This window comes from Castanea sativa, chromosome 4, assembly GCF_040712315.1.
Source record: "Castanea sativa cultivar Marrone di Chiusa Pesio chromosome 4, ASM4071231v1".
In the NCBI taxonomy this organism is placed as follows: Eukaryota; Viridiplantae; Streptophyta; class Magnoliopsida; order Fagales; family Fagaceae; genus Castanea; species Castanea sativa.
The window spans coordinates 8,619,189-8,646,513 of record NC_134016.1 but is presented as its reverse complement, the minus strand read 5'-3'; the positions used below and the strand labels follow the sequence as shown (position 1 = coordinate 8,646,513).

Below are 27,325 nucleotides of genomic sequence, written 5' to 3'. Positions count from 1 at the left end.
TTCATTGAACTTTCCCTTAGAACACGACTATCATCAAGTATTGTATCGGCTTTGCACCATAACAGTTTAACTCAATCTCAGTCTTGCTCTTGTTTCCCTGTTATTGACTATCTTCTTCATGATCTGGTAATGGTGTCCCGGTCTTTTCTTAGATTCTTCGTTCAGTGTGATTCAAAATGGATAAAGATCATTTCGCACTTGCAATAACATTTTCAATGAAAATCCGTAAGAAACAAAGTATATATACATGATAATGTAGTGTTTACAGAACTATTTTGAGGTTCTGTCCTTGCATCAATTACAGTTGTGCATCTTGTCGTGTGTGTATGTAAATATATATATATATATATATATATATATATAAATATATATATATATGTCAGTCTAGTCACCATAAGGGACAATCCTCTTATCTAGGTAAATAAAGCAATACACAAAAGTAAATAGTAACATTTTTCACTATTCATATTAGGACCCGTGAGGAGTATCAGGAGCAATAGAAACGCCAAATCCAAAGGAATCAATTTGGCTTTGGAGCCGAAAGTAGCGTGGCATGTTGTGCCAAAAGTAATACCAGTGGAAATATTAGCAATAATGAAAGTAGTAAGTAAATAATTTTAACCTTAGGAGAAAACTTTATCTTTGAGTGAAAAGTCAACAAAAGAGGCTTGGTGTATATCATCAAATATGGGCTATTGTGTTTAGCCGGGCAAGAAGAAACATCATGGAGTGTCAGAAGGGCTGAAGAAGTCAACAATAGAATATCAGTAAAAGAATCAGGTAAATACTTTAACCTCAAGTGAACATTATAGCATATTTGACCGTTATGCAAGCCAAACAAATAGTGAGAGAATGGATCAAGTAGAAGCAACATAGGGTTGGTTGTGGTATGTATTACGAAATGCAATAGTTGTGAGAAAAACATGATAATTGAGTGTTATATCTAAGTTAGCTATGGATAGGATGTGGAGATCCAACTTCTCTATTAACTCTAGGACTGGTTATTCTCCTGATAATGTGAATGAAGAAGATCACATTGTGGAAGAAAGTGAGTACCTTGATTTTAAAAATTGGAATATTCCTAAAGTTTCTACTAAATGTGTTTAAAAAAATAGTTGGCCTGAAAATACTATTTTCTCTGAGTACAGAGTTAGAACTGTTAAATAAACCTTTTCTATCTCTAGAACTCATGAAAAATTTTGTTTATTTTCCAAGAAAAATATTAATGATTTCATGAAAAAACTCAAATATTTACGTATTGGACTTGTCCAAGTTGCTGTTAAACCTTTAACTAGAAAAGGAATTAATGCTTCTGTTCTCATGTGTTTACGTGATGCTAGATTTAAAAAAATTTAATGATAGCATTCTTGGTATGATTACTGCTTCTTTGTATGATGGTCCTGTTTTCTTTGATTGTTATCATGATCTTGCCCTTACTTTGGATGATCCTAATATTATTAAAGCTTTGACTTTAAACATATTAACATCTGGTTATGATATGAATGAAGGCAGTAAGCCTTTTACTCTTATTTACCGCATTTATTACCGATTGCTTGATTCTCAGTTAACTCCTCATGCTAAAGGACGAGATCCTGCAGGTAAGACTATGTTAATTCAATGTTCAACCCCTGATGCTAAGATCCAAGTCCCCAAAATAATTCAATGGCAAGATATTACTCATACCAAAGAATGGACTTTGGAACGTGAAACCTCACCTATTAAACATGTTTTTGATGAACTTGATCTTACTAATATTCAACAACATGATGATGGTACTGTAAAAATCTTTTTTGGTGAACATAAACCTTTAAGGATCAACGAAGGAAGACATTCCTTTACTAGATCTGAAAGTTTTGTTAAATAAATATATATATATATATATATATATATATATATATATATATTGGTGGTAAAATGGATATATATTAAGAATTTAGTCTCAGCCACATGAGCTGTTACAAAACATAACCTATTACAAAAGAGACCAGACAATCATGGAGCAAAAGGTGAGACAACTCCACAGGAAGAGTCTAAAACACAAAAAAGTCTTGCTGGAAGGAGACTTCTTTCCAGGCCAGTGCATCAGCATAAGCATTGGCTTCCCGAAAGCAAAGCTAGATTTTCCAAGATGACAGTTGATATTTGCTCTTATATAATAATATAAGAAATTCTGAATATGAGGTTTCAAATATTCCAAAGTTACAATTTAAATTTAACTAGATAACAAAAGATTTTGTTTGCTTTATATTTTGGTCATTACAATGAAAATTCATATAATAATTTAATAGTCAGATTAACCCGATGTACATATATATTAATAAGTTTGAATACATTCTTCTAAAAAAGAGTGTCAACCTGTGATTGGAGTAAATCACTTACACATGGATCCAATCTTAGCATCTGATAAAAAACAATCCAATCACAAGTTGTGGCAAGGGTGTGATTCTAGAATTACTGTAAGACAAAAAGGAAGCTTCAAATTTAGTGCCTCTACAATTTACATGGGTAGTGGTTAGTCTTTTGCTGTTTCTAATTGGTTTCAACGTTCCATACAAAATACCAATTACCTTCAGATCAAGTAGGACTTCTTAGTATTCTTAATTGAAATATCAGGTTCGAATGCATGATATATCTATCATAGCATCTGGCCCAGCCAGGTATTTAGCCCATTGAATGTATTCATCACAAGCAAGTTTTCACAACCAAAGTTTGCTTGGTAGTTGGTAGTACTACTACTACTGGTAAGTGTACTACCATTGAACTAGTTTTTATTTTAGGATTGCTTCATCTGATTTTGAATCAGTTCTATCTTTTGCCAAGCTCCGAGCATATACTTGAACTACAATACCCACCTCTATCTTAAAATATAAAGACTGATTCTTATGCAAGCAATTGGCTATCATGTATCAACTTTTTGTGTTAAAAGTGTTTTATCGTTCCACATGTAGAGGCATGAAAAACTATGGCCCTGTTTTTCTTTTCTCTTTTTGGAATTTAACATTGCTAAAGAAAAGAAGGAAGAATTTGTACTGAGTACTTATACTTATATACCCTATCTCTTTTTCTTTTGTTGGGGACATAACCCTATCTCTATGGTTTGATACAAAGCCTAACCTTTTAAAACGAAGCTGCAAAGCTCGAGTCTCATGTCAGCTATCTCTGATGCTTCACCACTGCAGTCTCTTTATTACTATGAAATCTGTCATAGTTGCGAAGAAATGATGATGCAGTTGCAGGTAAATTCCTGGCCAACAATTCCATTGATTCCTTTATACTGTTGAAGAGAACCTTTGCAAATCCATCAATTTCTGATTCGTATTGCTCATAAACAAAGAATGCAGTGAACGCATAAACCAGTGCTGCATTTTATATAAAACAAGATCAACATAACAAATCTTCAAAAAAAAAAATAATAATAATGCAGAATCATTAAAGCATATAAAAGCTCAGCCATGGTAACAGTTCTTACCTATGCCAATCACCACGCTCAAGGATTGTGATAGAAACTTCAGAAAATAGAGAGAAGCTGCTACCTATATTGAATGAAAGGAATTTAGACTCCTCAAAATAACTAGTGTTGAACAAATGCATTCGCCCTTCAAATTAGGGAATTCATTATAAAACAATTTGTCTAAACATCTTAAGACGTTCTCAGGCTTCTGTGTGTCATCAACCAACAAAATTATCCCAATCATGTCAATTATTATCATTAAAAAGGGCTATCTAAACTCATATGTGTTTCATCAAGTGTGCTGAAATAAAAGTTAGATTATATTGCATCATGTTGATGCAAACCGTATGTCTGTAAGAAGAAAGTTTAAATCCTAAATCAAATGTTATACCAGCTCCCCCCACCACTAACAAAAGAGAAAAAGAGATATAGAACCAAAAAGAAGAAGAAGAAGAAGAAGAAAGCCTATAGTTTTTTTCTTTTGTGGGTAGGGAAAGCCTATAGTTAAAACTGGATAGAGTTCATATGATAGAATGATATGCACCAGATCATAGCTGGTGTGTCATTTCTCAATTAGTGGAGACTTGGTTTGTGCGATAGAAACTTGATAGAGTAGGTAATACATCATTATCACAACAAATAAAATTACATGGTATCATTGATTGACCAGCTATGATACATGTAAGATAAATGGAAGGGGGAGAGATGGTGTTCCTACACTTGGCTTTGATTGAATTTGCAATTGTCTGGAATTTTATTTTTTATAGGCCTCAGGATAGGAAGGGGGTGTTATTGCAGCTTAGGGGAAAAGGGGATAAAGATGTAAAATGTCAAGAACATTCAGCTCCACATGTGAGATCAAAAACAGAAAAAGGTTCTATTTTATAGACTCATCCATGTATTCAAGTCCATACCTTGAAGAAATTACTCCAATCCTCTCCATGGGCCAGTGCTCGTATATGTTGGACCCCCTTGTTCCACAGACATGCTAGGGTTGTAATTGAATCTTTCACTGCAGTTTCTGAGATCTCAAAACAAGAGGAAGACATTCTCTGAAAAGTGGAACCAGCACTGTTGCAAAGGCATCATAATCAATGGAATGGATTTCAGTTACCAAGGAAATGTATTCAAGATACAAGCCTTGTAAAAAGCTTATACAAATCAAATTAAAAGCCTATGCACATACTTGTAATAATTAATAATTCAAATAAATTTGACTGAATGAATGACCATAATATGAAACAATAGGCAATTTTAACCCCCTCCCCCCACCCAAATAAAAAAAAGTTGCACACTTAAACGGGGAAGACTGATATTGATCAAGAGGGTCTGGCCATGCAGAAGATTGAACATAACCAAATTAGGGGAACAAAGAGAGAACAAAAACAGACTATAAAGTCACATTCCCTTTTTTTTTTTTGGTGCTTTTGGGGGGGGGTGTGGGGGCGGAGGAAGGGGGGTGATGGTTGTTGTGGAGGGGGCTCAAGAAAAAAACAAAAAAGAGGTAATGGAAACTTTTGCAATTTAAGAAAAAAAGGTACAGAATCCAGTAAAAACAAAGAATTATCCAATTGAGCCTTCAGGGGCATTGATGCTTACATCTTTGATGATATAATGCCAAATCCAAAAAGGACAACACTAATCAGCAGCAGAATCATGGCCGTGGCTGAGATGAAAGTTCTTCCAGAAAGAAAAAACCAGTGAAACAACAGAAAAAGAGCAAGGAAATATGTAAATGTTTTCTTCTCGTCTCTCCACAGCAAAATGTCTGCAACTGCAGTAACATAGTTCATGGTCATGCTTTTGTGACAACTACTTTTTTTTTTTTTTTTTTGATAAATGACAACTACATAATCAATGCTTTATGATGTTTGGACACAAGTTTCATGATTGCACCATTAGAATATGTTTCAATTGTGTTCATTTTCTTTGTCTAGTTGTGTAGTTAGACACATGAAGTCGTTATATAGACCTCAATTTGAAATAAAACATGGACCATGTGGCAGCAAGTTACAACATCACGGAGAAAGCTGTCCTGGTCATCAGTGTCTTAGTTAAGAAACGGAACACATTACAGATATCCTTCCTATGGTACTGTTTCAGAACAAAAAAACATGAACCAATCAGTGACGGGCTTCTGCCAATCCTGGTCACATTCATTAAGCTTATGCATAGCCCAAGCTTTGCAGGCTAAGATTAACGCAGCCTATGTGAAAAGCCACAGCCCCAAAAGAATTGTAAGCTTAAAATTGATCAATCTAGCTCAAAATATTAAAGCTTCCATCACAGAAAAAATCTTCACAATTTAAAGCTGTAGACGTGAATTCAGCAATACCATATTTACGTGATCAATTGTAGAGTACAATATAAAGTATGAAACAATGAAATGAGGTTCAAACCTTCCCCACTGCCTAGCAGCTTTTCCGCTTTTGATTGAACATTGCAGTCAATGTATTTCTCATGGCACGACTCTTTGGTTAAATGGGACAATGATTCAATGGTTAATGTGACACCTTCCTGTACAGCAATTAGCAGACACAAAAGCAAACTTGAGATCTTAAAATTTCCGCTGTGTGTGTTTTAATACATTAACAAGTTACAGGCTGGATGGGTCTTAAACCCACGACTCACCCTCCACCTTGTTCTTATGGAAGGAAGAAGGCACCATTTGAGCCAAAACTCATTGACAACTTCACATGGTAATATTAAGCTATTTAATAACGAAAAGACACATTTTTGGCTGTAAGAGAAGTTGTGAAATGCTGGAATCAATTAAGTTCTGCATAGATCCAACATAACATGTTCCTTGCCAAGGAAATATTCAAATTATTAAGAATTCTCTTCTCTCATCACTATATTTATAATAAAAAATAAAAAATGAGAGGTAGGGACAGAGATGATAACTAGAATTGAAAAACAAGAATTGCAACTTGATAATTAATAAGAATAGTTTCTAGCTACCACACAAAGCAAAACATCTAACTAAGAATATTGTCTAGCTTCTACAGCTGATAACAATTTGGGCCTTCAGATTTTCCAAGGAAATAAAACTTAGTAGATCTCCTGAAGTTAGAGTCATGAAAATCTATAGGCTAATTGGAAGCCCAATAATATTATACAAAGCAAAATATCTAAATAAGAATATTGTCTAGCTTCTACAGCTGATAACAAATTGGGCCTTCAAATTTGCCAAGGAAATAAAACTAACTAGGTAGATCTTCTGAAGTTAGAGTCATGAAAATCTATTGGCTAATTGGAAGCCCAAGAATATTATATACAAACAATTAGCCCAAGAATATTATATACAAAGGAAAGACATGTTAGGGGAAGACTACAGATGATACAAATTAATAAATGCATAGGGAAAGACAAGAAAAAATGAAATTTAAAAAATAAACTTACTTCCAGTGAGACTACCGGTGAGTATTTAATATGTTTTTGAGCCGCAGTGCAGTTGAAAGTTCTAGAACGTGAGGCTAATTGAACATAATGAGCTGACACAGAATGGTTGTAATTTCTGAAGCCCAATTTTTCATGCATCCATTTAAACAGCAAGAGAATATACCGAGCCATCCTAGCAGGAACTTTTATAGATGGTCTGAAATCAAAGAAAACAGCCACTCAGCTTTGAAGAACAGCATAAAAAGATTCTACACAAGCATCAAAAGAATGAAAACTAAGAATTTATCCAACAGTACGAAAGGTTAAGAAATATAAAAAAGTAGCAAAAGAGAGGATTCAATATAAGTGTTCTTCAACCAAACATAAAACAACTCATGTACTTAGCCCTTTCAAGCTGTCAAAATGCCTTCATGTTACAATTAATTTCTCAAAATAAGTGGGAAAAGTCATTTTAAAGCTTTCTCATTTCAGGTAAGATAGTAAATATCCATACCATGAAAAATAACTTCCAATAACACATGGCATTGAATATGAGAGCAAGGCAAGCTAGTGCTAAATTCTTCTTATTCAGTTGAACAATAAAGAAATAACTTATTTTCCAATCCTTCAAACTTTTTTCCCCTTGGCGGCCAAGGGAGGTGAGGGGGTTGAGGTAAACTGCTGCATAGCTGAACTTACCCTCACCTGACTGCAATCTACTGAACTGATGACCAAGAAAACTACACCAATATAAATTCCATATTGTCAGATAAGATTCATGTGTGAGTGCGACTCCATTTGATCAAGCCTGTAATCTTCAACAACTGGCATTGAATGCCTTTTGAGTTCTCATGAAGATTTATCTTTGTTTATTTTCTGTGTTGAAATATAATTTTTAGGTGTAAAAGAACGTAGTCAAGTTGCCACAAAGAAATTATTATCTCAACGGGATAAATTTGTGCTATAAAGTTACTTGCCATGTTCTAGCAAATGTTTCCCGTCTTCAAACTGTGCAAGATCCCTTCTCTAGCATAAGCCCATTAAGGATTGTGACCCGACAGGCGCATGCCCAGCAACAGTCCAATCATTAACCAAGGTCAATAAGTAATGCTTTGTTGAAGCTTATTAGTCTAGTGCCCACATCATCTGGCGGTCACCAAGACCCATGGATATTCACCAATTTGTTAGATGAGATGGATCAATATCTTGAACAACTAGACTTACTAGAGGACAAAAAATATAAGTTTTTAAAGATGAAACTCAAAGGTAGAGGCAAAGAATATTGTTACAATACGGAGAACGTCCTCCTTAGAAGGAATAAGCCTGCCATAACTGACTGTAAAGAACAACAAAGCCTTAATGCCAAAGTTTTAGGGTTGGCGATGGATCCTCAATGAACAAATTAGCTAGGGTAGGGCTCATGTATTCTTTTCCTCCATTATATTCTATCCAAAGTCATACTCTTTGTTATTTTCTTAATTGACGTGTCCTTTTGCAACTTCTACTAATGTTATTTTTGGTATTTCTCTACCACTTTTCGTTCTCTCAACTTGAATCAACTCACTTTTTCTTATTGGTGCATGTCTTTATATAGAAAAATAGAGCAAACTAATTAACTTATAATTGTATATCTATACCGTAACAACAAATTAAATAATTTGAAACTAATCCTAACAAATTGCAACAACTATAATTAATAGCACTAATAACTAAGTAATAAAAAAAAATACAAGTGGAGAAGTATTATACGTGAAAGACACATGAGAAAAAATATAAAATTTATGTGAAGAACTACTTAATTATAGCTTTGCTAGAGATAACTAACAATACAACTGTAGTATGTACACATTTTGCACACTATTCTTGAATAGTTGCAACTAAATTTGAAGTTGCAACCAAAGCTGAGGTAATCTTGATATACAAAAAAAAAAAAAAAAAAAAAATCCAAAATTATCATTATTTTTTACTTTTATGATTGAGGCTTGTACCAACACCATTCTATACTAAATAGTAGATAAAAATTACAAAAGAAACCAATAAATTATGAGGGCTAGCTAAAACAAAAATATAACCTATGACATGAAGATGAAAAGCTATGGGCAAGTATATATAAAGTAGCAAAAGTGCAAAATGTGAAAATGAAAGTGGAAACAAAAAAGCATTGTGCAATCTAAGATAGAGGAAATTCTTGAAATGGTAAATTGAGTAAAATTAATAATACAAGATTAGTTTTCTCAATTTCAACTTAGACTTTTCTTGAATTTTAGCATTCTCTTTGTTTTTTGTTTTTTTTTTTTTCGTTTTCTGTTTTAAGATATAGAGGCCCTATTAGAGACAATTAAATACTAATAAATGGAAGTATATTTAGCCTTCTTTTTTTTTTATTACGTTCTCTTTATGTTAGTACACAAATGATATTGTTTTGTTTAGATTATGAACAAGGTGTTTGAGATTGGGGTCTTAAGATTTGGTGGTGAATTTTATATATATATATATATATATATATATATATATAAAAGTATTATTCCTGAAGTGTCAGCAGGTCATATTAAGTCTACTACAAATGGTTTTAAGTATTCCTGCTATAATTGTCTAGAATCTACAGTTTGTTCTCATTGTGTGGTATCAACATTTGTTGGCACTTATACTTCTCTTTTAAGTGCTAGGTTTTGGTAGCTCAATGTTAATGTCTCCACTGTTGTAAGCTTTGCATTCATTGCTGTTGGACACATTTTGGATGGAAGACTTGGATCCTACATCAAGTGCGTCAATCCTAGTGTTCGATTTCTCAACCTTTGTAGACAGGTCTTGGATGGTTTGCAATTTATCTTCTAGGGTTTGTTCCATTTTACAATGGGACTAGAACTAGAATCCATGCAAACACCCAATAGGATTAGTATAGATATCTCTCTTGAGCTTTTCTTTCATTATTATCCAAATCAGTTAACTCCATTGTGTCTATGCTCCATGTCATATATTTTGTTCATGGTTAATCCCAAGCCTAGGAAAAGGAGGAGCTGTAAGTTGACAGCTAGCATAAAATGTAGTCACTCTATTGAAACTAAAAGTGTAGTTAATGCCAAGTTAAAAATTTGGTAAGAAATTCTAGAATCGAAACGCTTTCTATTAAGTAGGACTAAAACAGAGTACATGAAATGTAAATTTAGTAAAAGTAGAAATAGAGACAAAGGGGTGGTAAGATTTGATGACCAAGAGATACTAAAGAGTGAGACCTTTTGATATCTTGGATCTATAATTCGTACAAATGGTGAGATTGAAGGGGATGTGATTATATGATAAGAGCTTGGTGGATGAAGTGGAGAAGCGTATTAAGAGTTGTGTGAGCATAGGATGGAAGTTGGTCTTCAACATTTTATAAGATTGCTATACGACTAGCTATGCTCTATGGTACTAAATGTTGGGTTGTTAAGAAGTAATATACCCATAAAATGAGAGTAGCTAAAATGAGAATGTTAAGATGGATAAGTGGAATCACCGAGGAAGATTTCCCTTTCTTTTTTTTTTTTGATAAGTAATAAGATTTATTGATATCAAAAAGGGACACCCAAGTACACAGGGAGTGTATAGAGTTAAATACAGAAATTACAAGAATCAAGAAAATCGAAGATAGAAGAGAATGATTGGTTTCGCAAGGCAGACAATCAATCCAAAAAAGTTCTAAAGAAAAATAACTTGAGGTCTAGAATGGATCTCTCATAATCTTCAAAACACCTATTGTTTCTTCCCCTCCAAGAACACCACATTAAACAATAGGGAACAATTATCAATATATGACCATTTCGATGATGACCAAACTGGCCTTGCCAACAAGCAAGGAGCCCCCATGGTGTTGTTGAAATTAAGTTTAATTCAACCGCTACTGTTTAACCCTCCGTGGTGCAAGAAGTAGAAAGCTTGATAAGATAATGCTTTCTGTGGATCAATTTAAGGCTATATCATATCCGCCCATTGATTTTATCATTTGAGACGAATTTAATGATATGACAAAACAAAAAGCTACTTTGTTCTTAGTGCTACCAAAGGAGTTTTAAAAGTTGGTGCAAGTATCAAGTACAAGAGTTCTTGTCCTCAAACACTTGAAAACTTGAGGGCAAGCTTTATCTAACAAGGGAGAATGATGCAGGAAGTGTGAACACAATATTATTTTGTTTATTTTTAGCATTCAATTGTATTTTACTGTTGGTTCAATGAATTTTTTCTAGTTCCTATTAGGTAATTAGGCTATTAGTATTTTATTTAATTTCCTAGAGTCTAGAGTCTAGATTATCGTAATTAAATAATTGGGCTTTGAGTCTTTGACCCAAGTCAATTAGGTTTATGGTTTAGTCCCAATAGTCTATATAAGCATGCAATTGTACTCCTACGAAGACAAGTTTATGATGAATAGTATTTCAGTTGGAATTTTCCAATTTCCTAGTATTGATTTCAACAAACTCTGGGTATTGATTCCTAAATTTTCTATCCTACTTGGTGCGGTTTCCTAGATTTATGTTATTTTTTATAAGTAATAAGTTTATTGATATCAAAAAAGGAACACCCTAGTACATAGAGTGTACAAGGGGTTAAACAATTCAAGAACAAAATTACAAGAGTCTAGGAAATCAAGAAAAGAAAAAAATGATTGGTTTCGCAAAGCAGTCAACCAATCCATTAAAGTTCTAAAGAAAAATAACTTCAGGTTTGTTACGGATTTCTCATTATCTTCAAAGCACCTACTATTTCTCTCCCTCCAAAGACACCACAATAAGCAATGGGGAACAATCAACCATATATACACATTTCGATTATTGTATCTTCTTCTTTTTCCCAACAAATTTCTTTAGAGAATTTTGTGCAGCATCAGTTTTGGCATCAAGCTCATTGTTCTATGTCAGCTTGGGTGTTTTCCATGGCAAATAAAAAATAATCAGGAAAAGAAAAGATAGCAAAGCCTAAGTAGAAATTTAGCATGATTAAAAAAAAAAACAAAAACAAATTTTGTGTTCCCATGTGAGTTCAAGTTTGGAGAAAATTCTATCTTCTCCATCATCCTCACTCGCTTTGCAGATTACATCTCCCTCTCTTCTCCCTCATCCTCACTGGCTTTGCAGAGTATTGCATTACATAATAAACATATGGCCTAGTAATCACCACCTATGAAACAATAAACTAAAACATTTTGCTCTAGAAACAAAACAATAAATTTTTGGGGATAAATACTCCTCTACTTCAACTACAAATGATATAAACTTACAACCGCACCCAATGGAGAAACCAACACAATCTTGTTCCAAAATATATTGCACATGTATAGCATATGAAGGTAAATTATAAATATACAGCTACATAATATAGTGGATAATTAAGTATATGAAATATTTTTTCTTCAATAAATTAAATTACTTATTAAAAAAATTGTGGACAATTTGGATGTGGTAAAGAAAGTAGATGCCAAGTCTGGTCTAGATCTCACTTTCATTCCAATTTCTGGTCACCTCCACAATTGCATCATTGTAGATGCTAATTGTAAATAGCTATTCTTGATAAAATAACTCCAAGGGGTGAAAGTTAAAGTAAGAAAATTAGATGCTTGCTTTACCTTGGATATCCCAAGTTTTCCAATATAAGAGATACAAATTCCCAGAACTTCATAGGCTCAAGATTGGTGATGAAAAATGCCTACAGATGGATTACAAGGGAATATTTCATTCTTCATGCATCTCACTAACACAGGAGAAGGGGAAAGGGAAAAAAAAAAAAAAAAAAGAACTCTACGCCCAAGAAAATTCACAATTTAGGCATACCTTTCCGGCCACAGAGGCCATCTGAAAATCTAATGCTTCTTCAGCACATATATGAGCATGAGTAACATTCTCAGCATAGGTGAAGTCGGACATGTTTTCCCCACTCCCTATAATAAACTGAAACGAGAAACCCTGTTACTTCAGAAAAGACTAAATAAACATATTTCTGTGCTAAAAAATACAAGTCATTGTTAAAAATGTAATCTCCAAACAAGGGGACAAAAAAACCAAAGCTATGATGAACACATGTGCATCACACCTAGACGTCATCTCCAATTTGGGTTGTAAATAATAGAGATCCAAAGATAAATTCATAAATAAATAAAGCAGAATGGCTCTGAGCATAACAAAGAAACCTCTAAAACAAAGAGGGACAGAAAAGAGAAACAAATGGTACTGAGAGGTTTATTTATATTAAGTGGATATTCCAGTGGCATTTGAAATGCTGATGGTTTAATGAGTTTCCAAAATGATCAAAGTAATGAGCATGAAAGGCAGTTAATATAATGGTTCGCTAAAATTGTACCAAACCTTTGCCCAACCAGATTTTGCTAGATTAACTAAAAATGACACAAGCTGTGTATCTCCGGGTCCAAAGACATTGCTAGGACGAAGTGCACATGTTAGGAGGCCATCAATGTCGTTGGCAGATAGGACCAGTTCTTCTGCTTGAGCCCTGAAGTCACTCATTCTGTTCATATACTGTAGAACACATCAACACATTTTTTTAGGAGGGGAAAAGAATAAAGCTTAGCAAAATAGGAGAGACTAAACATCTCCAATTAAACACATGGAGAAGAATCCCTCCAAGAAGAGCCATACTTTCCAAGGGTATCTTAAGGTTTCATCTCCATTATTTATATCATGTAAACCATCAAATACTACATCTGCAGAACTGTTGTATATTAGCCTTCTAACTTTGCACTCTCGGCAAGCATTAATGACATTTTTTGCACCTGAATGAAAAGCCATGAAGCAAACAATCGTCACTTCCTTAAAAATTTTAAGGGCAAAAAAAAAAGGCTTCCCAGAATAAATTTTTGAACTGAGATCAATGATCCATTACCTCGAACCATAATCAAGTGGCAATTGCATATATCATCTCTTTGTAAGTCGCCAAAATCCATATAAAACACAACAGAGGAACCTTCAATTGCTGCAAAATTTGTACATTATATATGCACTTAATTATCAAATTCAAAAGGGTCTCCAAGGGAAACAGATAGCAACAGATTAAATAGGGCATCGGTGGTTATACACAATTGGGTTGTTCATAGATATGAGTGTGGCTTTACACAATTACAGAACTTACAAACAAACGACCCCCTTTACTTTTAATAGAATTTTTATTAATCAAGAGAAAATTATAAAACAACACAAGAAAAAGAAAGAACTAAAAATTATGGGAACAGAATACATGTTTACTTCTTTCCCTTTCCTTCCTTGCATTTTCCAGGCAACTAAACACTAAACAGGCATGGATAACATAAAATTAAATCCAGAGGTCTCAAAACTTCGCAAAAATATACAAACATCCAGCTTAGCCGAGTGGACTTTCTCACATGTCCTCACATTAAAATTTTCCCGCATTCTTTCGCATTTTCTCAGCAACAAAACATGCACCAAAAATAAATATTTAGAACCAAAAAAAAAAAGAAAAAAACTAGGTCTGAAAACTTACTAAAAAACACTTCAATATCTGGCTAAGCCAAGAGTAACTCCCTCACATTTCCTCATACTTGAATCTTTCCCTTTCTTTCTCGCATTTTCTCAGCAAACAAAACAGGTAGTGATAATACACTAAAAGAAACCAAAATAAACTAAAATCTGGGTCTCAAAACTTCACAAAAGCAGTCGAAAATCCATCTCAACCAACCGGACTTTCTCACATGTTCTCACATTAAAATTTTCCCTTTTTTCTCGCATTTTCTCGGCAACCAACTAGCATCGATTATAAATATTTATAACAAAAAATAGATCCTTGACATCCAAACTTTGCAAAAACACTCAAATATACGGCCAGCTAAGCCCAGTGTGACTTCCTCACATTTTCTCACACTAGAATCTTTCCCTATTTTTCTTGCATTTTCTCAGCAAACAAACAGGTAAGGATAATATATAAAAAGAAACTAAATAATAGGTTTCAAAACTTGGCAAAAATTTTGTCTTAGTTTCTCGTATTTTCTCAGCAACCAAACAGATATTGATTAATAATAAAACCTAAGCCTCAACGCTAAACAAAAACACAAGACAATCCGGCTAAGCTGAGTGCAACTTCCTCGCATTTGAATCTTTCCCTTTCTTTCTCGCATGTTCTCAGCAAACAAACAGGAACGGCTAATACATCAAACGAAATTAAAAAAACGCTCGAACGTCAAGCTCAACCGAGTCACTTTTCTCGCATTTTTCAGAGTGTCCAAACAGGTAAAAGCAAAACCAGCCAGAAAATGCAAATAGTTAGTTACCTCGGACGATTTGAGAGAAATCGCGAAGGTCGACTCGGTGATAGGAAGCGCGAGCGGAGGCGATAGCTTGGGAGAGGAGCGAGTCGGACTCAGAAGAAGAGTCGAGTTGGAGAGAGTGAGCGGAATCGGCGACTCGGACGATCCACTTGCCGAGTCGCAAGAGCCTGTGGACCAGCGATTTCCCGAGGAAGCCTCGTCCGCCAAGCACCACGCACGTCTTAGGGTTCAGCTCCGTTAACCGCTCCTCCATTTCTAACAGATCAAGAAAATGCAAAGAGAGAGAAACAGTTTCACAGAGAGAGAGAGAAAGAGAAAGTAAGAGAGAGAGAGAGAGAGAGAGCAATTTTGGATGATCATGAGGTGTATGACTTTATATATAGGAAGTATTGGCGCCCAAAGTTTTAGTTTTTTATTTTTATTTTTTTTTAATAATAAAAAGTTGTTTTGTTTGTTAATTAGATTTTAGTAGCATTGTTTATCCCTTGGTTAGTTGACCGGCCTGTATTGTTTATATATCTGCCTTAAAAAAAATTAATAAATTTTATTTTATTCTGCAGACTGCAGAGGATTTTAATTTTTAACAAAGCCTTTTTTAAATTGATATAATAAAATATGTACGGATTCCATTTACTAGAATTAGTAAAAAAAATTAATTGTGGAATAAGTGATTTCAGTTTTTGAATCCTACTTACTTAATTTGATAAATAAAAATCATTATTGGACGAATGTCAAAAATTTTAATTCTATTTTTAAATTATAATTATTCTTTACGATGAAGTTAAAACACTTTTATATATGTATATATATTTGTGTCTAATTGTATATTAATTGAATTTAAGACAATTAAGTTATGGTAACTTACTTCTTAATACTATTTTTTTTAGAAGATTCTTAATACTAATTAATTGGTTTATTATGTGTTTTATTTGTAATTTCAGAAAGCTAGTGGTGTAGTGGTTTTCTTTTTTAAAATCATGATTATGAAGTCTTAATTTTTCTTCTCTTTTATATTTTTAATATTATGAATGGCCTTATAGTTTAGCGTCACTTCTCTCCCATATAAAAAAAGAAGGTTTGGAATTATTTTTTACTTTTTGTATAAGATTGGAAGAGAAAGTTTGAGATTTTAGCTAAATCAACGGAAGAGTGAGATTTGTGAAGATTTATGACAATAAAGAATAGAAAATAGGGATACTTCTATCTATTGTAAATAGAAAAACAAATCCTAATATTGATTAATGCAAGATTTGATAAATGACTTTCCACAATAGGCCAACGTAGTTTTTTTTTTTTATTTATAAAATAATAAAATTGTATATATTGACTCTAATTATTATTAATTTTAATCAAAATGATCATTTATCAATAGTTTCCATCATTCTAATGATTCACTTTTTGACCATGTAATAATCTGTAAATTTACCAATCAAAGCATCATTTCGGTTAAAGGTCACTTTAAAAGTCTTACCCATCACATGAGCATGACATCTCATCCATTGCTTTAGTTTACAAGGAAGCAAAGTATTACTGTTAACAAATTAAGCCGTGCACATCTAGTTTTCAAGATTAAAGGTGATTTCATGTGCATTGAGCAACCATTCCTCACAATTAAAGAAAAATTATTATGTACTTTCGGAATATCAAAAATACGCACTCTCTCCTCTCACATGAATGATGAGTCTCACTATGATTAAATTCATAATGTGACTTATCATTTATGTGAAAGAGGAGAATACGCATTTATTGTATTTCAGAAGTACCTAATAATTTTTCAAAATTTAAAAATAGGAAATACACTCTTTTTTTTCTTGTCCCACAATCAGAAATTACTAATTAATTACACGTGTGTATATACAATTTTCATTAGATTATAACTCAAGTAGTGTCAGTCCAAGCATGGATGATGATGACAGTTCCTTGAAAAGGAAAAAGGGATATAATAAAGCTACTGGGAAGGTGGTCTTTGGTAAACCCATCCATCAACTATAGCACTTAATACTAAAAATAAAAGAAGTATCAACTTTCACAACCTAATACCCACTATTCATTTAGCAAAAAGAGAGAAAAAACCCATTACTCATTCCAAGTGCCCCCTAGTTCAAGGCAAACTCATCATCTTTTTTTGATAAGACACAGAAAAGCTGCAATGTGGCACCATCATTCTTCTCACGTTGTAACCACCGACTTTCCTGGTCATTTTGTTGTAGTCAATATCAAGTATCAACAATGAAGAAGCCACCTTTGGAGCTAGTGACAAGGTTCTATGACATCCACTTCAAGTTGACATTATAAACTTCACAAAAAAGAATAATAAAGTCGACATTATAATTAGCGCAATGAGGCTAGGAAGACAACAAAAATTCATCATTCTCAAATTAGTCTACCGTTTCACTCATGAATCCGCTACAATTTGCAATGTTAATTTTTTTTTAATGACTCACATGTGAAGTGGTAGGTTATTTGAAAATATTGTAAAATCATTAGAGACTTTTTGTAGTTGTATCTCTAAACCAACTATTATGAACGACATCCATTCCAAGTTTCCAACCCCACATAATTGATTGATTAAAATTTTCTTCCCAATGGTGAAATGCTGTTTTTGCCTCACGTTGATTATTATGTCATTTCAATTTAAAGATCATAAAAAAAATAAAAATAAAAATAAAAAATAAAAAACACCTCTCTGGTGTTGTAGTTCGCCAGACATTTGGTTGTTGGTTGTGGTAGGATGCAGGGTCTGATTTAAGAGCATTTGCATAGAGCAGGTTTATTTGAGAGGGGCTATAAAAATTATACAACTTAAATTCAATGCCAAATATTTTAGGACAGTGTATCACTATTGTAATAAGAATCCATATAGATTAAAATGTAAGAATAAAATCGTTTAAGAGCTCCAATACATACACTCCAATGTGACTACTAACACAATTCTACCTTACAGGGTGTCATGTTCATTCATAAATAATTGAACAAATCTCAACCAATTTTCATTAGATGAAGCAATTTTAATTTTGATCATTACATGCTGTGTATTCTTCCAGGAATACAAGAAGTAATTCAATAACAAACCTATTCTTTTAAGCAACATATGTATAGTAGTCTAGCTTAAGAAATTCCTGACAACACAAAAAATATAATAAGTATATTGACAAAGAGATCTCACTGGAGTTTATTTCAAAGATGGATGCCTTACTGTATGTCTGTATCCTATACACAAAAAGAAACAGGGCTCCAAAACATCTTAAAAATTATCCTTTGCTTGGCGGATTATGCCCAAGGCTTCTGCATCATCAGCTGTGTCTGCAATATTCAAGGACCGTCGGATATCTACACTTGATGTGCGAAGGAATGGATTGCAAGACTTCTCCATCTTTAGCGTGGTTGGGATCTGATACACATCCAAACATAGTCAACTTTCATCTAGGAAAATATATAAGAATCAAGGTGGAACATTAATGGAGCGGTGGTAAAGGGGAGCAAGAGAGGATGCAGGAATAGAGGAAAGACCCATTGTGGGGCAAAAATGAATTAACACATCAAGCACATATTTGCATCATGTGATCAAGTTATTGATTTATAGATCTCTTTACATACTGTATGGGGAGTTGTCAAGGTTTGCACACTAAATGCAGACTCAATGATCACAGGGTTAAAAAAATTCAAAATTTAGATATTCGAAAAGACCAAAGATATTCATTATCAATGAAAGGAAGTCGGAAGTCCAAGGAATTACCGTTGCCAAGCCCTTGCTGCGAAGATGGGCTACGTGGGATGCATAAGACTTAAGTGCCTCATTCTTGGGTTCTATAGACAATGCAAACTTTGAATTACTCTGTCAAAATGCATATCTAGTAGTTAGGGCCTCAATACCTTTTAAGCTTCATAAAATTGAGTAGGGAACACTAAAGGCTAATAGATAAAGACAACTAACCAATGTATATTCATGACCACAATATATATTTGTATCATCTGGCAAAGCCGTGATCTTTCTAAGGGAAGATAGCATCTGTAACATAGAAAAGGAACTGTTATAATACAATAATCATGATGATATCATGAAAGCATGAATGTTTACTGCATTTCTCAGAAACACTAAAACTACGTCTGCCGTGTCACTATGAAGAACACATTTTAGCAATACAACCAAACAACTTCAGCATTTCAATATCTGACAACATAAATTTTAAATATTTCTTTCTCATGACATGTAAAAAGAAATTTATGAAATTCCCCTCAAGAAGTAGTGATTTCTTTATGAAATCAGAGAACATAAATTTTAAAAATTTCTTTCTCATGACACGTAAAAAGTTCAGTTATATGTTTGTGAAGCTCACACCACATCAAATGCATTTTCCACTATATATATTATAGTACAGTAACAGAAAATTTCACATTCAAATATTTAAATTTTCAGAAAGAAAACATAAATATTCTAAGCAAAGCTAAATGGATAAGATGTAAAGACCATGATTTTACTTTCAACTGTAATCACTACCATTTGCATGACAGATTAGTTACCTCTTGTTCAACTTTATTAATAGTTAAATCTAAAACATCTATTCTTCAACTTTTTAAATATAGTCATAAAGGATAGATGTCATAGTAAAAGGGCAGTTTATAGATATCAGATCTCTGGAACAGGGCATGACTAGGAATGCAAGCCAAGATTACCTGTTCAGGGGTTCCTTCAAAAAGCTTTCCACATGATAAGCTGAACAAAGTGTCTCCAGTAAAAATTACCCCAGATCCAGGAAAATAGAAGCTAATGTGACCTGGAAGCAATAAAAGAGAACAGAAAATTGGAAATAAATAAATAAATATAGGAAGAAAAAAATAGATTTGCCTGCATTAAGATCCAGAATATGGAAATTTTAGCAAGATATAAATCTATATTGAAATAAAAAGCACTAAAATTATAGGATAAACATAAACCTATAAGTCACAATATCGATACCTCTGTCAATAACTATACATTTTAAAATGTAGAATGTGCAGAATCGAAGGGAATAAATGACACAATTAGCACCAAGAACCATTGTGATTTTGAAAAGACAGGATGAGATGGCCCTAAATTTTACTGCAGAATTGAAGATAAGTGAAGGTGTAACCCATTGATTAAGCCAACAAAAGAATGTCAAATGTACAGAATCAAAGGAGACAAATGACACAATTAGCACCAAGAACCATCGTGATTTTGAAGGACAGGATGAGATGGCCCTAAATTTTACTGCGGAGTTGAAGATAAGTGAAGGTGTAATCCATTGATTAAGCCAACAAAAGAACGTAGATGAATGGTCAAGAGTGAAAATGAAGAGTTTGATGGCAGTAGAAAATATACAAGGATGTGAAAAATAGGAGAAAAGTGGAAACCAGAACACCGCAGGGTGAAGGAGCTTAAAAAGCAAAAATTGTTAACTAAAATGGCTCTAATCAGCATTGAACAAGATGGTAGAGATCAGGATACAGCACAGTAATGCAACAGATGGCGAGTTATTAATGAGCACCAGATAAGATAATAAAAGCTTTTACAAACTTGTAATATTTGGAAGAAAATGAGAGTCCTGAAATGGTTCAGCAACTACAGACCAGTAACATCAACAAACAAGCTCATTTCATTTTGAATATTTTTATTTGACAAGTAAGAATTATTGAACCAACATGTTTCAGGAACAACAATCAGAGGATTTTCTAATGTAATCAGGTAATAAGTATGACCTCGAGTATGGCCAGGGGTCTCCATTACAACCACCTCATGGCCTGCAAACATCCACTTGTCTCCATCATTCAAAACAATATCAATACCAGGAATCCTATCTCTGTCAATTGCTGAACCAATCACCTACAGTAAAAAGAGAGAAGTAGAGTTTATCAAAAAAAAAAAGAGAGGTAGAAAACTTTATGAAAGTTGAGAGCAATATAAACACTGAACAGCTTCAAGAACAAGGCAAGAAGACTTCTATCAAGTTTGTAGGAAATCTCTTAAACTAATACTAATTCTGAAAAATTCATATTCTGCAATAATAGTAGTTACTACGGCTAGTTTTACTAATATTGCCACATTTTCAATAATTCTTAGAATGTATTAGAAAATTATGACAAGTTGACGGTATCGAATATTACAAGAGATAAAAATACTAATACAATAAATATGGAAATTTTAAAGAAATATATAAAAAGAGGAAAGATTGGTGTGGTCCACAAATCATTTTCAAGACAAAAAAGACAACCAAACAAAATAACCACTCAGATAAGTAGGCTAATTTAATTGTAACCAGCACAACATAGGAGGATATCTAAATTCTAAAATCAGATCTAAAATCAGATCAAACGGTTATTTAATTAAAATTCTCCATAAAAATATCTATTTCCATCATGAGTGTATTGTATAAAATATATCGTACATAACCATTTTTGGGGAATAAGCTTTGAAACATGGAAATCAACTGGACAAGGAAGTTTATACATTTTCTTTTAAAGATAAATACTTTAGAATAAAGATAATAAATCAGTTGACCAGAAGATAACAATATCATACCTTTGCACCGTACCTTTCTTTAAGCTCCTCATTTCCTCCTGTGTGATCATAATGATGATGGGTGTTCAATATGTATGTCAAATTTCGGTTTTTCCTTTTCAAAGCATCTACAACAGGCGTAGCTTCAGAAGGATCAACAACTCCAACTGTGCCTGTATCTACATCGTGCAACAGATATGCATAGTTGTCACTCAAACATGGTACCTGAAAATAATAACAAATCTGGGATCAGCACCAGTGATGAAGAACATGTATAACCCTCTTATGGAATACTTATTAAGTATTTAAGTCAACTTATAAGTTTGGATGAGAGGCTCACACATATTTTGAGCACACCCACTTTAGGGAGCACAAATATAAGAAATGAGAAACACTCACCTGCTTGCGCGTTAAAGAAGTATAACAATTAACTCTTTGCAAGCCAAGAGAAAGTGCCCTAAACAGCAGAGTTGTAAACAAAATAGTGCATGTTTCAATGTTATTTACTAAATGACCAGACTTAATCATAAAAGTGTAAGACTCTTCAATTAAGGTCCCAAGTTGAAACTGTTCAGATATGTGCGTATATCACCGGTTTTGCCACCCTCCCTTTAATTAATTTCGTTCTTTAAAAAAGGGTTGTCATGCCATCAAGACAAGAGATTACAAATTATTCCACTCTTACCCTGGAGAGAAGTACATAGAATATGGAGCTAACTTATTGCCCATTAAGATGAAGTCAATACTTGTTTTTCTTCCCTGTTTTAAAGTCATTAGAAGGAAGTCAATAGTTCTGCCAAAAATTATAATTATCATGATTTGGAAAGAATGCATAATGTTTGATAAGGAGAATAGGGGAAACAATAAAGGTCATCATTTGAAAACTAGTGACAACATCAATCAAAGTTTAGTGTTCTAATGTGAATGGATTCAGGTTTGCTTAAGACAAGAAATGATCATATATTTGCTCTAATCTCTAACATTGGTGACTATACCTCCTTAGAAATTATTAAATGATTTCAAAAGTACCTAACAGAAGATCCCTTTCAGATATCACAAACCATGCACATATGGGTATGTGACCATGTGTCAGATGGGTTTTGCTTTTCAAAAATATATTCTATGCTCTTGGAATGTCCAGTAGACATAAAGCATAAAACTAATGGATACAGCAAGGTAAAGTGAAGGGGACTGATAACACAGCATGTGATTTGACAAAACAGCTTGTTTCCACATCCCACTCCTTTGTCTCTAGCAATTTTAGAATCTATCATCCAATAAAACTAATATACCCATACATGTTAAAAGCACTCGTGCGATTATTAGACAAATCTAATGCAATATGGTTATGGGAAAACAAGGCATGAACTCATTCGTCAGAGTGTATATGGTAGACTTGATATTTCACCCTACCACCAATATGTTCTTTTCAGTCCCTGATTTTTATAAGCTCTTACCAAGATGGATTGCCAATACCATGTTTCATATTCTTAAATGATATTGTGACCAGAATGGCTTGAAACCACTTTTAAATTGCAAGATTTCTACTTCCCTTTAAGACATACACACAAAACAAAGTCACATGTAAGGTTTCTTTATGCCATGTATGATGATCAACCCTCATTCTGGTTCAATGTATCCTTAAATATATTTAGGCCATTATAGGGAATCAGAAAATCCACCATCATATGTAGGTTCATGACTCAATAGTGATTTACCAATAAAGAATCAACTTGTAAAGAAGCAAACGTAATTGTCACCCAGAAAGTTTTTTAAATAATATAAATATATCTGAAAAAAAAAATATCGCTTTGATTTTATCCAATTAAGCAGCAGATCACTGTGCACAAGCATCAGCAAGCCATCAGCAGCACAAAAAACTTAAGATAGAGAGATTTGCTTACCAATTCAATTTGCAACGTAGGAGACAGGTTAACAACACTGCAAAATTGATTAACTCTAAGTGATCGACTAGCTCCACGCAAGGTCTTTAATGGCGTAGAAAAGAATCGAAGGAATCCGTACAAAAGGCCTTTTCTGAAGCACAGTTGTCTCACACCAGGCCATACTCGGAACCCAGTCCTCACCTATGTGAAAGTATAAACTCAATAACTATAATGTCAAAAATTATCTTTTCTGAAACAAAGGATGAAGATAAGAGTGACTGGCTACGGCAGCCAAACAAACACACAGGTCATAAATATCAAAATCCCCTAACAACAAAATTATTAAAAACAACTCTTTTCAATATGCTTCAATGTAAGGCATTTTCATCACAAGCAGACAGCTTAATCCCTTTCAATAGAAAAGAATAGGCAAACCAACACAACTGACAGGTTAAACTAAGAGATTTTATCAGCTATTTACACATTGAAGATAGTGAAGAGTGTATGGTTGGACTTGTGGTTTACACGTCACATTGGAGATTGGATAACATCAAATGATAATAATGAACAGGCAATTAAGTTGAGTTGCTTCTAACCATTGGATTGACTAGCAGGGGAAAAATTGGTAAAATGCCAAAACTATCTGCCAAGACAATGCCAAAATTCTTATCAGAGTACAGATAACTGCAGAATCAACTAGAATTTGATTAACATTGTATCAACAAGAACCCATTTGCCTAGACAATACCAAATTTTATTTTTATCAAGGTCACAAACTAAACCTAAGTAGGTTCTAATCACGAAATTAACTAGAGGTAGTGGGAAAAGGGTATCATTGCAAATCGAAAAACCCATTTGCCTAAAGTACAGCAAAACTCTAATGAAGTTCCAAATTTACTATTTAAATTGTAAAATCCATCAAAACAAACTCTCCTCCTTTTTTAAGATACACATTTATCTTCCTCCATATCAGGGTATTTGCTTACAGTTCCAACTAAACAACATCGGAGACAGTAATTGCCAAGAAAATTCATAGATTGGAAACCACTTATAAAAAAAACCAAACACAAAAGAGGAAAAAAGAAACCCCAAATCATAGATTTCATTCCAAAAGCAAACACAAACATTTCAAGACATTTTCTGATAGGAAACACAGAGTTAAACTTACATAACATTTTTTTTGTTTAAAAAAAAAATCAAAGGGTTTCCAAGAACTCCACTCCAGATTGTAAATTTTTAAGTGGGTACAAAAGTTTCTCAACCAAAAAAAAAACCTCAAACCAAACCACAATATGGATCACAAAAAGACCATAAATCCACAGTCTATCAAAAACCCAACAAAAAGTAAATAAATTTACAAGCAAGTTGTAACCTTTTTACCCAAATAAATTGAAAAAGGCATAGAAATGAAAGGAAGGGAAAAACAAAAAAAAAAAAAACATGAAGAGAGAAATAGAGACTAACCCTTGAGCAAGGAAAGGCAGCCATGGCAGATGATGTCCTGCAAATCATCTGCATATGTAGTGAGAGAGAGACAGAGAGAGAGAATATGAGTGTGTGTGGGTGGTGGTGGGTTGGCACTTTTTGCAGTTGGCAACTCTCTCTTCAATATATTTGTGTTTTTTTTTTTTTTTTTTTTTGAAATTGAAATTTGCAATTTTTTTTTTTTTTTTTTTCACACAACACAATTTCTGGTACAAAGTAGGCAACTTGCAACAACAGCAGCTACTACAAGTCTACAACACCACGCGTTTTTAACTTTTTTGTTTAAGTTCAAAATTCTCTTCCACATTTAATTTCCTGAGGTGGCGATAACCTCACCTGTCAGAAATTGATTAATGATGACATGTGTTCCTAATCATTACTTTACACGTGCACTTCTTTATATTTAACCATTACGTTTGCTAGCCAATCCCACAATAATAACACCAAAAACTTAATCATTATTTTGAAAGTTAAAAACTTTTGGGAAAGTAGAATAAAATAACTTAAAGTTTGTTCTTTGTGACAAACTACATTTAACTTTTTAATTTTGTCATTTTAAAACCCCAATTTTTATTGGTCATGACAACCGAAATACATTGCCATATTTGTTGAGATGAAAATTCTCTTTGATAGTATTTGTTAGTACATTCATAGCGCACAGTTTTTATTGTGGGTGGTTATGCCTAGAGTGGGCATAACACTAGAGAAAAAAGATGTGGTGAGCCCATTAAAATGGTAAAATGTGTTTAAAAGTGAGCAGGTATTATCATTTTAATGGGTTAGTGCAACTGGACACTAGATTCAAACCTCATCTAAAAAGATAATATTGCTAAAAAAGAGAAAAACTTAAACATGAATAATAAGTTAAAATGATATGCTTCGATAGATAACCTTATATGAAGATAATTTTTTTCATATTTTGGTATTTGGTAGTATAAAAAGAAATGAGTCAAAGTAAGAGTATTTCTTGATTTCCCTTATTTAGCTTAGTGTGAGATACAATTGTTTTTCATAAAATTATGAAAACAATTTTATCTTACAATAAACTAAATAAGGAAAGTCAAGAGATAGTTTTCCAACTTATTTTAAGAACGCTTACAAACATAGAAAAATAAGATAATTTTCTACAAGATTCTTATAAAAAATCATTAACTTTCCAAAAAAAAATTTATGTCAAAACAAACAAATTGTAAGAAGAGAATGGAATTGAAAATGATAACAAAAACAAGTTATTCATTTGTGGTTTTTTAATTGATATAGACATAATGCTAAAAAAAAAAGTAAGAACTAAATTTGTTAACAGCAATCGACTTTAGGGTTTTTTTAAAGATCTTCTCCCAAAATTTGTATGAAGATCAATGATAGTCCTCACAGTTGAAAATTTATAAAATTTAGTATTATTTTAGATATGATTCTCAATTTATTTTCATTCATATTTAAATAAAATAAAAATCAAAACCTTATACCATGCTCATTTTAGTTCCTATAATTAAAAATCTTAACAATTTTAAATTTTACCTAAAGAAATATTTTCAATTGTTGCACAAAAGATGAGGGAGGGGTTTAACCTATTTTTTGTTGAGTTTTGTAACTTAATTAGTTAGCACCTTCTGGTGTTTTTAAAAAAGATATTAAAGATTCAAATTCCTCTTTCTCCAACTATTGAATTATTAAAAAAATAAAAAATTTATTATCGACATAACTCATCCTAGCAAGAGTTATCTCCACCAAAGACGGTAGGTTGTCAAATAAAATATAAGTATATACAAGAAAATCTTCATGCTTGGCAAGTAAATCAACACATTAGTTAACTTCTTGGCATATGTGCTTAATTAAAATGTTGAGAAAGTCATATGATAGGGTCCTGCAACCACAAAGGAGAGGTTTCAAGAAGTGGAAAACAATTTCTTAATCATCTTTGATTTTAAAATGTTACTTATCTTTGATTTTAAATGTGCTTTATAATATGCTAAGCAACAAAATTTTTTATTTTTATAAATAGAAAAAGTATATTCCTTTAGTATCCAAGGCTTTATTTTCCCTTAATTATTAAAAAAAATGTTACAAGTCAGTTTCAAATACAATGAAAATACTAAGCAATACATATTACTTAAAAATACTTGTAATTCCTAAAGAGACAAATATTTTTAGTTAAAAAAAAAAAAAAAAACCTATTACGTAGTATGTTATAAAATTGCATTTCATAAGACGGCTATAACCTTAGATATTTTTTCATCATGAATCTGTGTTAGCGAATTTTTCACAGCCTATTATTTCGCCATTAGCTACCTAGATAATCTATGCAAAATAATAAGGGCACCAACAACCAAAATAATTGA

General features: G+C 32.9%; 2 protein-coding genes across 5 annotated transcripts; both read right to left on the bottom strand.

Moving 5' to 3' along the window:
- Positions 1-1,908: 1,908 nt before the first annotated feature.
- Positions 1,909-15,417, bottom strand: LOC142631773 (3beta-hydroxysteroid-dehydrogenase/decarboxylase). Of its 2 annotated transcripts, XM_075806086.1 has the most exons (13): positions 15,102-15,417; positions 13,703-13,792; positions 13,459-13,592; positions 13,168-13,338; positions 12,637-12,753; positions 12,432-12,511; positions 6,854-7,049; positions 5,851-5,968; positions 5,051-5,225; positions 4,366-4,522; positions 3,470-3,533; positions 3,115-3,359; positions 1,909-2,170 (listed from the first exon to the last, which is right to left on the bottom strand). In XM_075806086.1, exons 1-12 carry the CDS (start codon positions 15,349-15,351, stop codon positions 3,154-3,156), a joined length of 1,758 nt encoding a protein of 585 aa, XP_075662201.1. In that variant the 5' UTR covers positions 15,352-15,417; the 3' UTR covers positions 1,909-2,170; positions 3,115-3,153. The 2 variants fall into 2 exon arrangements, with proteins under 2 accessions (XP_075662201.1, XP_075662199.1); XM_075806084.1 differs by lacking the exon at positions 1,909-2,170 and having other exon boundaries at positions 2,281-3,359.
- Positions 15,418-17,268: 1,851 nt separating this feature from the next.
- Positions 17,269-25,121, bottom strand: LOC142631745 (putative hydroxyacylglutathione hydrolase 2, chloroplastic). 3 transcript variants are annotated; one of them, XM_075806039.1, is made up of 9 exons: positions 24,966-25,121; positions 23,520-23,702; positions 21,637-21,840; positions 20,817-20,940; positions 19,773-19,873; positions 19,033-19,107; positions 18,835-18,933; positions 18,295-18,489; positions 17,269-17,394 (listed from the first exon to the last, which is right to left on the bottom strand). In XM_075806039.1, exons 1-8 carry the CDS (start codon positions 25,017-25,019, stop codon positions 18,343-18,345), a joined length of 987 nt encoding a protein of 328 aa, XP_075662154.1. In that variant the 5' UTR covers positions 25,020-25,121; the 3' UTR covers positions 17,269-17,394; positions 18,295-18,342. The 3 variants fall into 3 exon arrangements, with proteins under 3 accessions (XP_075662154.1, XP_075662152.1, XP_075662155.1); XM_075806037.1 differs by lacking the exon at positions 17,269-17,394 and having other exon boundaries at positions 18,064-18,489; XM_075806040.1 differs by lacking the exons at positions 17,269-17,394; positions 24,966-25,121 and adding an exon at positions 24,098-24,180 and having other exon boundaries at positions 18,064-18,489.
- Positions 25,122-27,325: the final 2,204 nt, after the last annotated feature.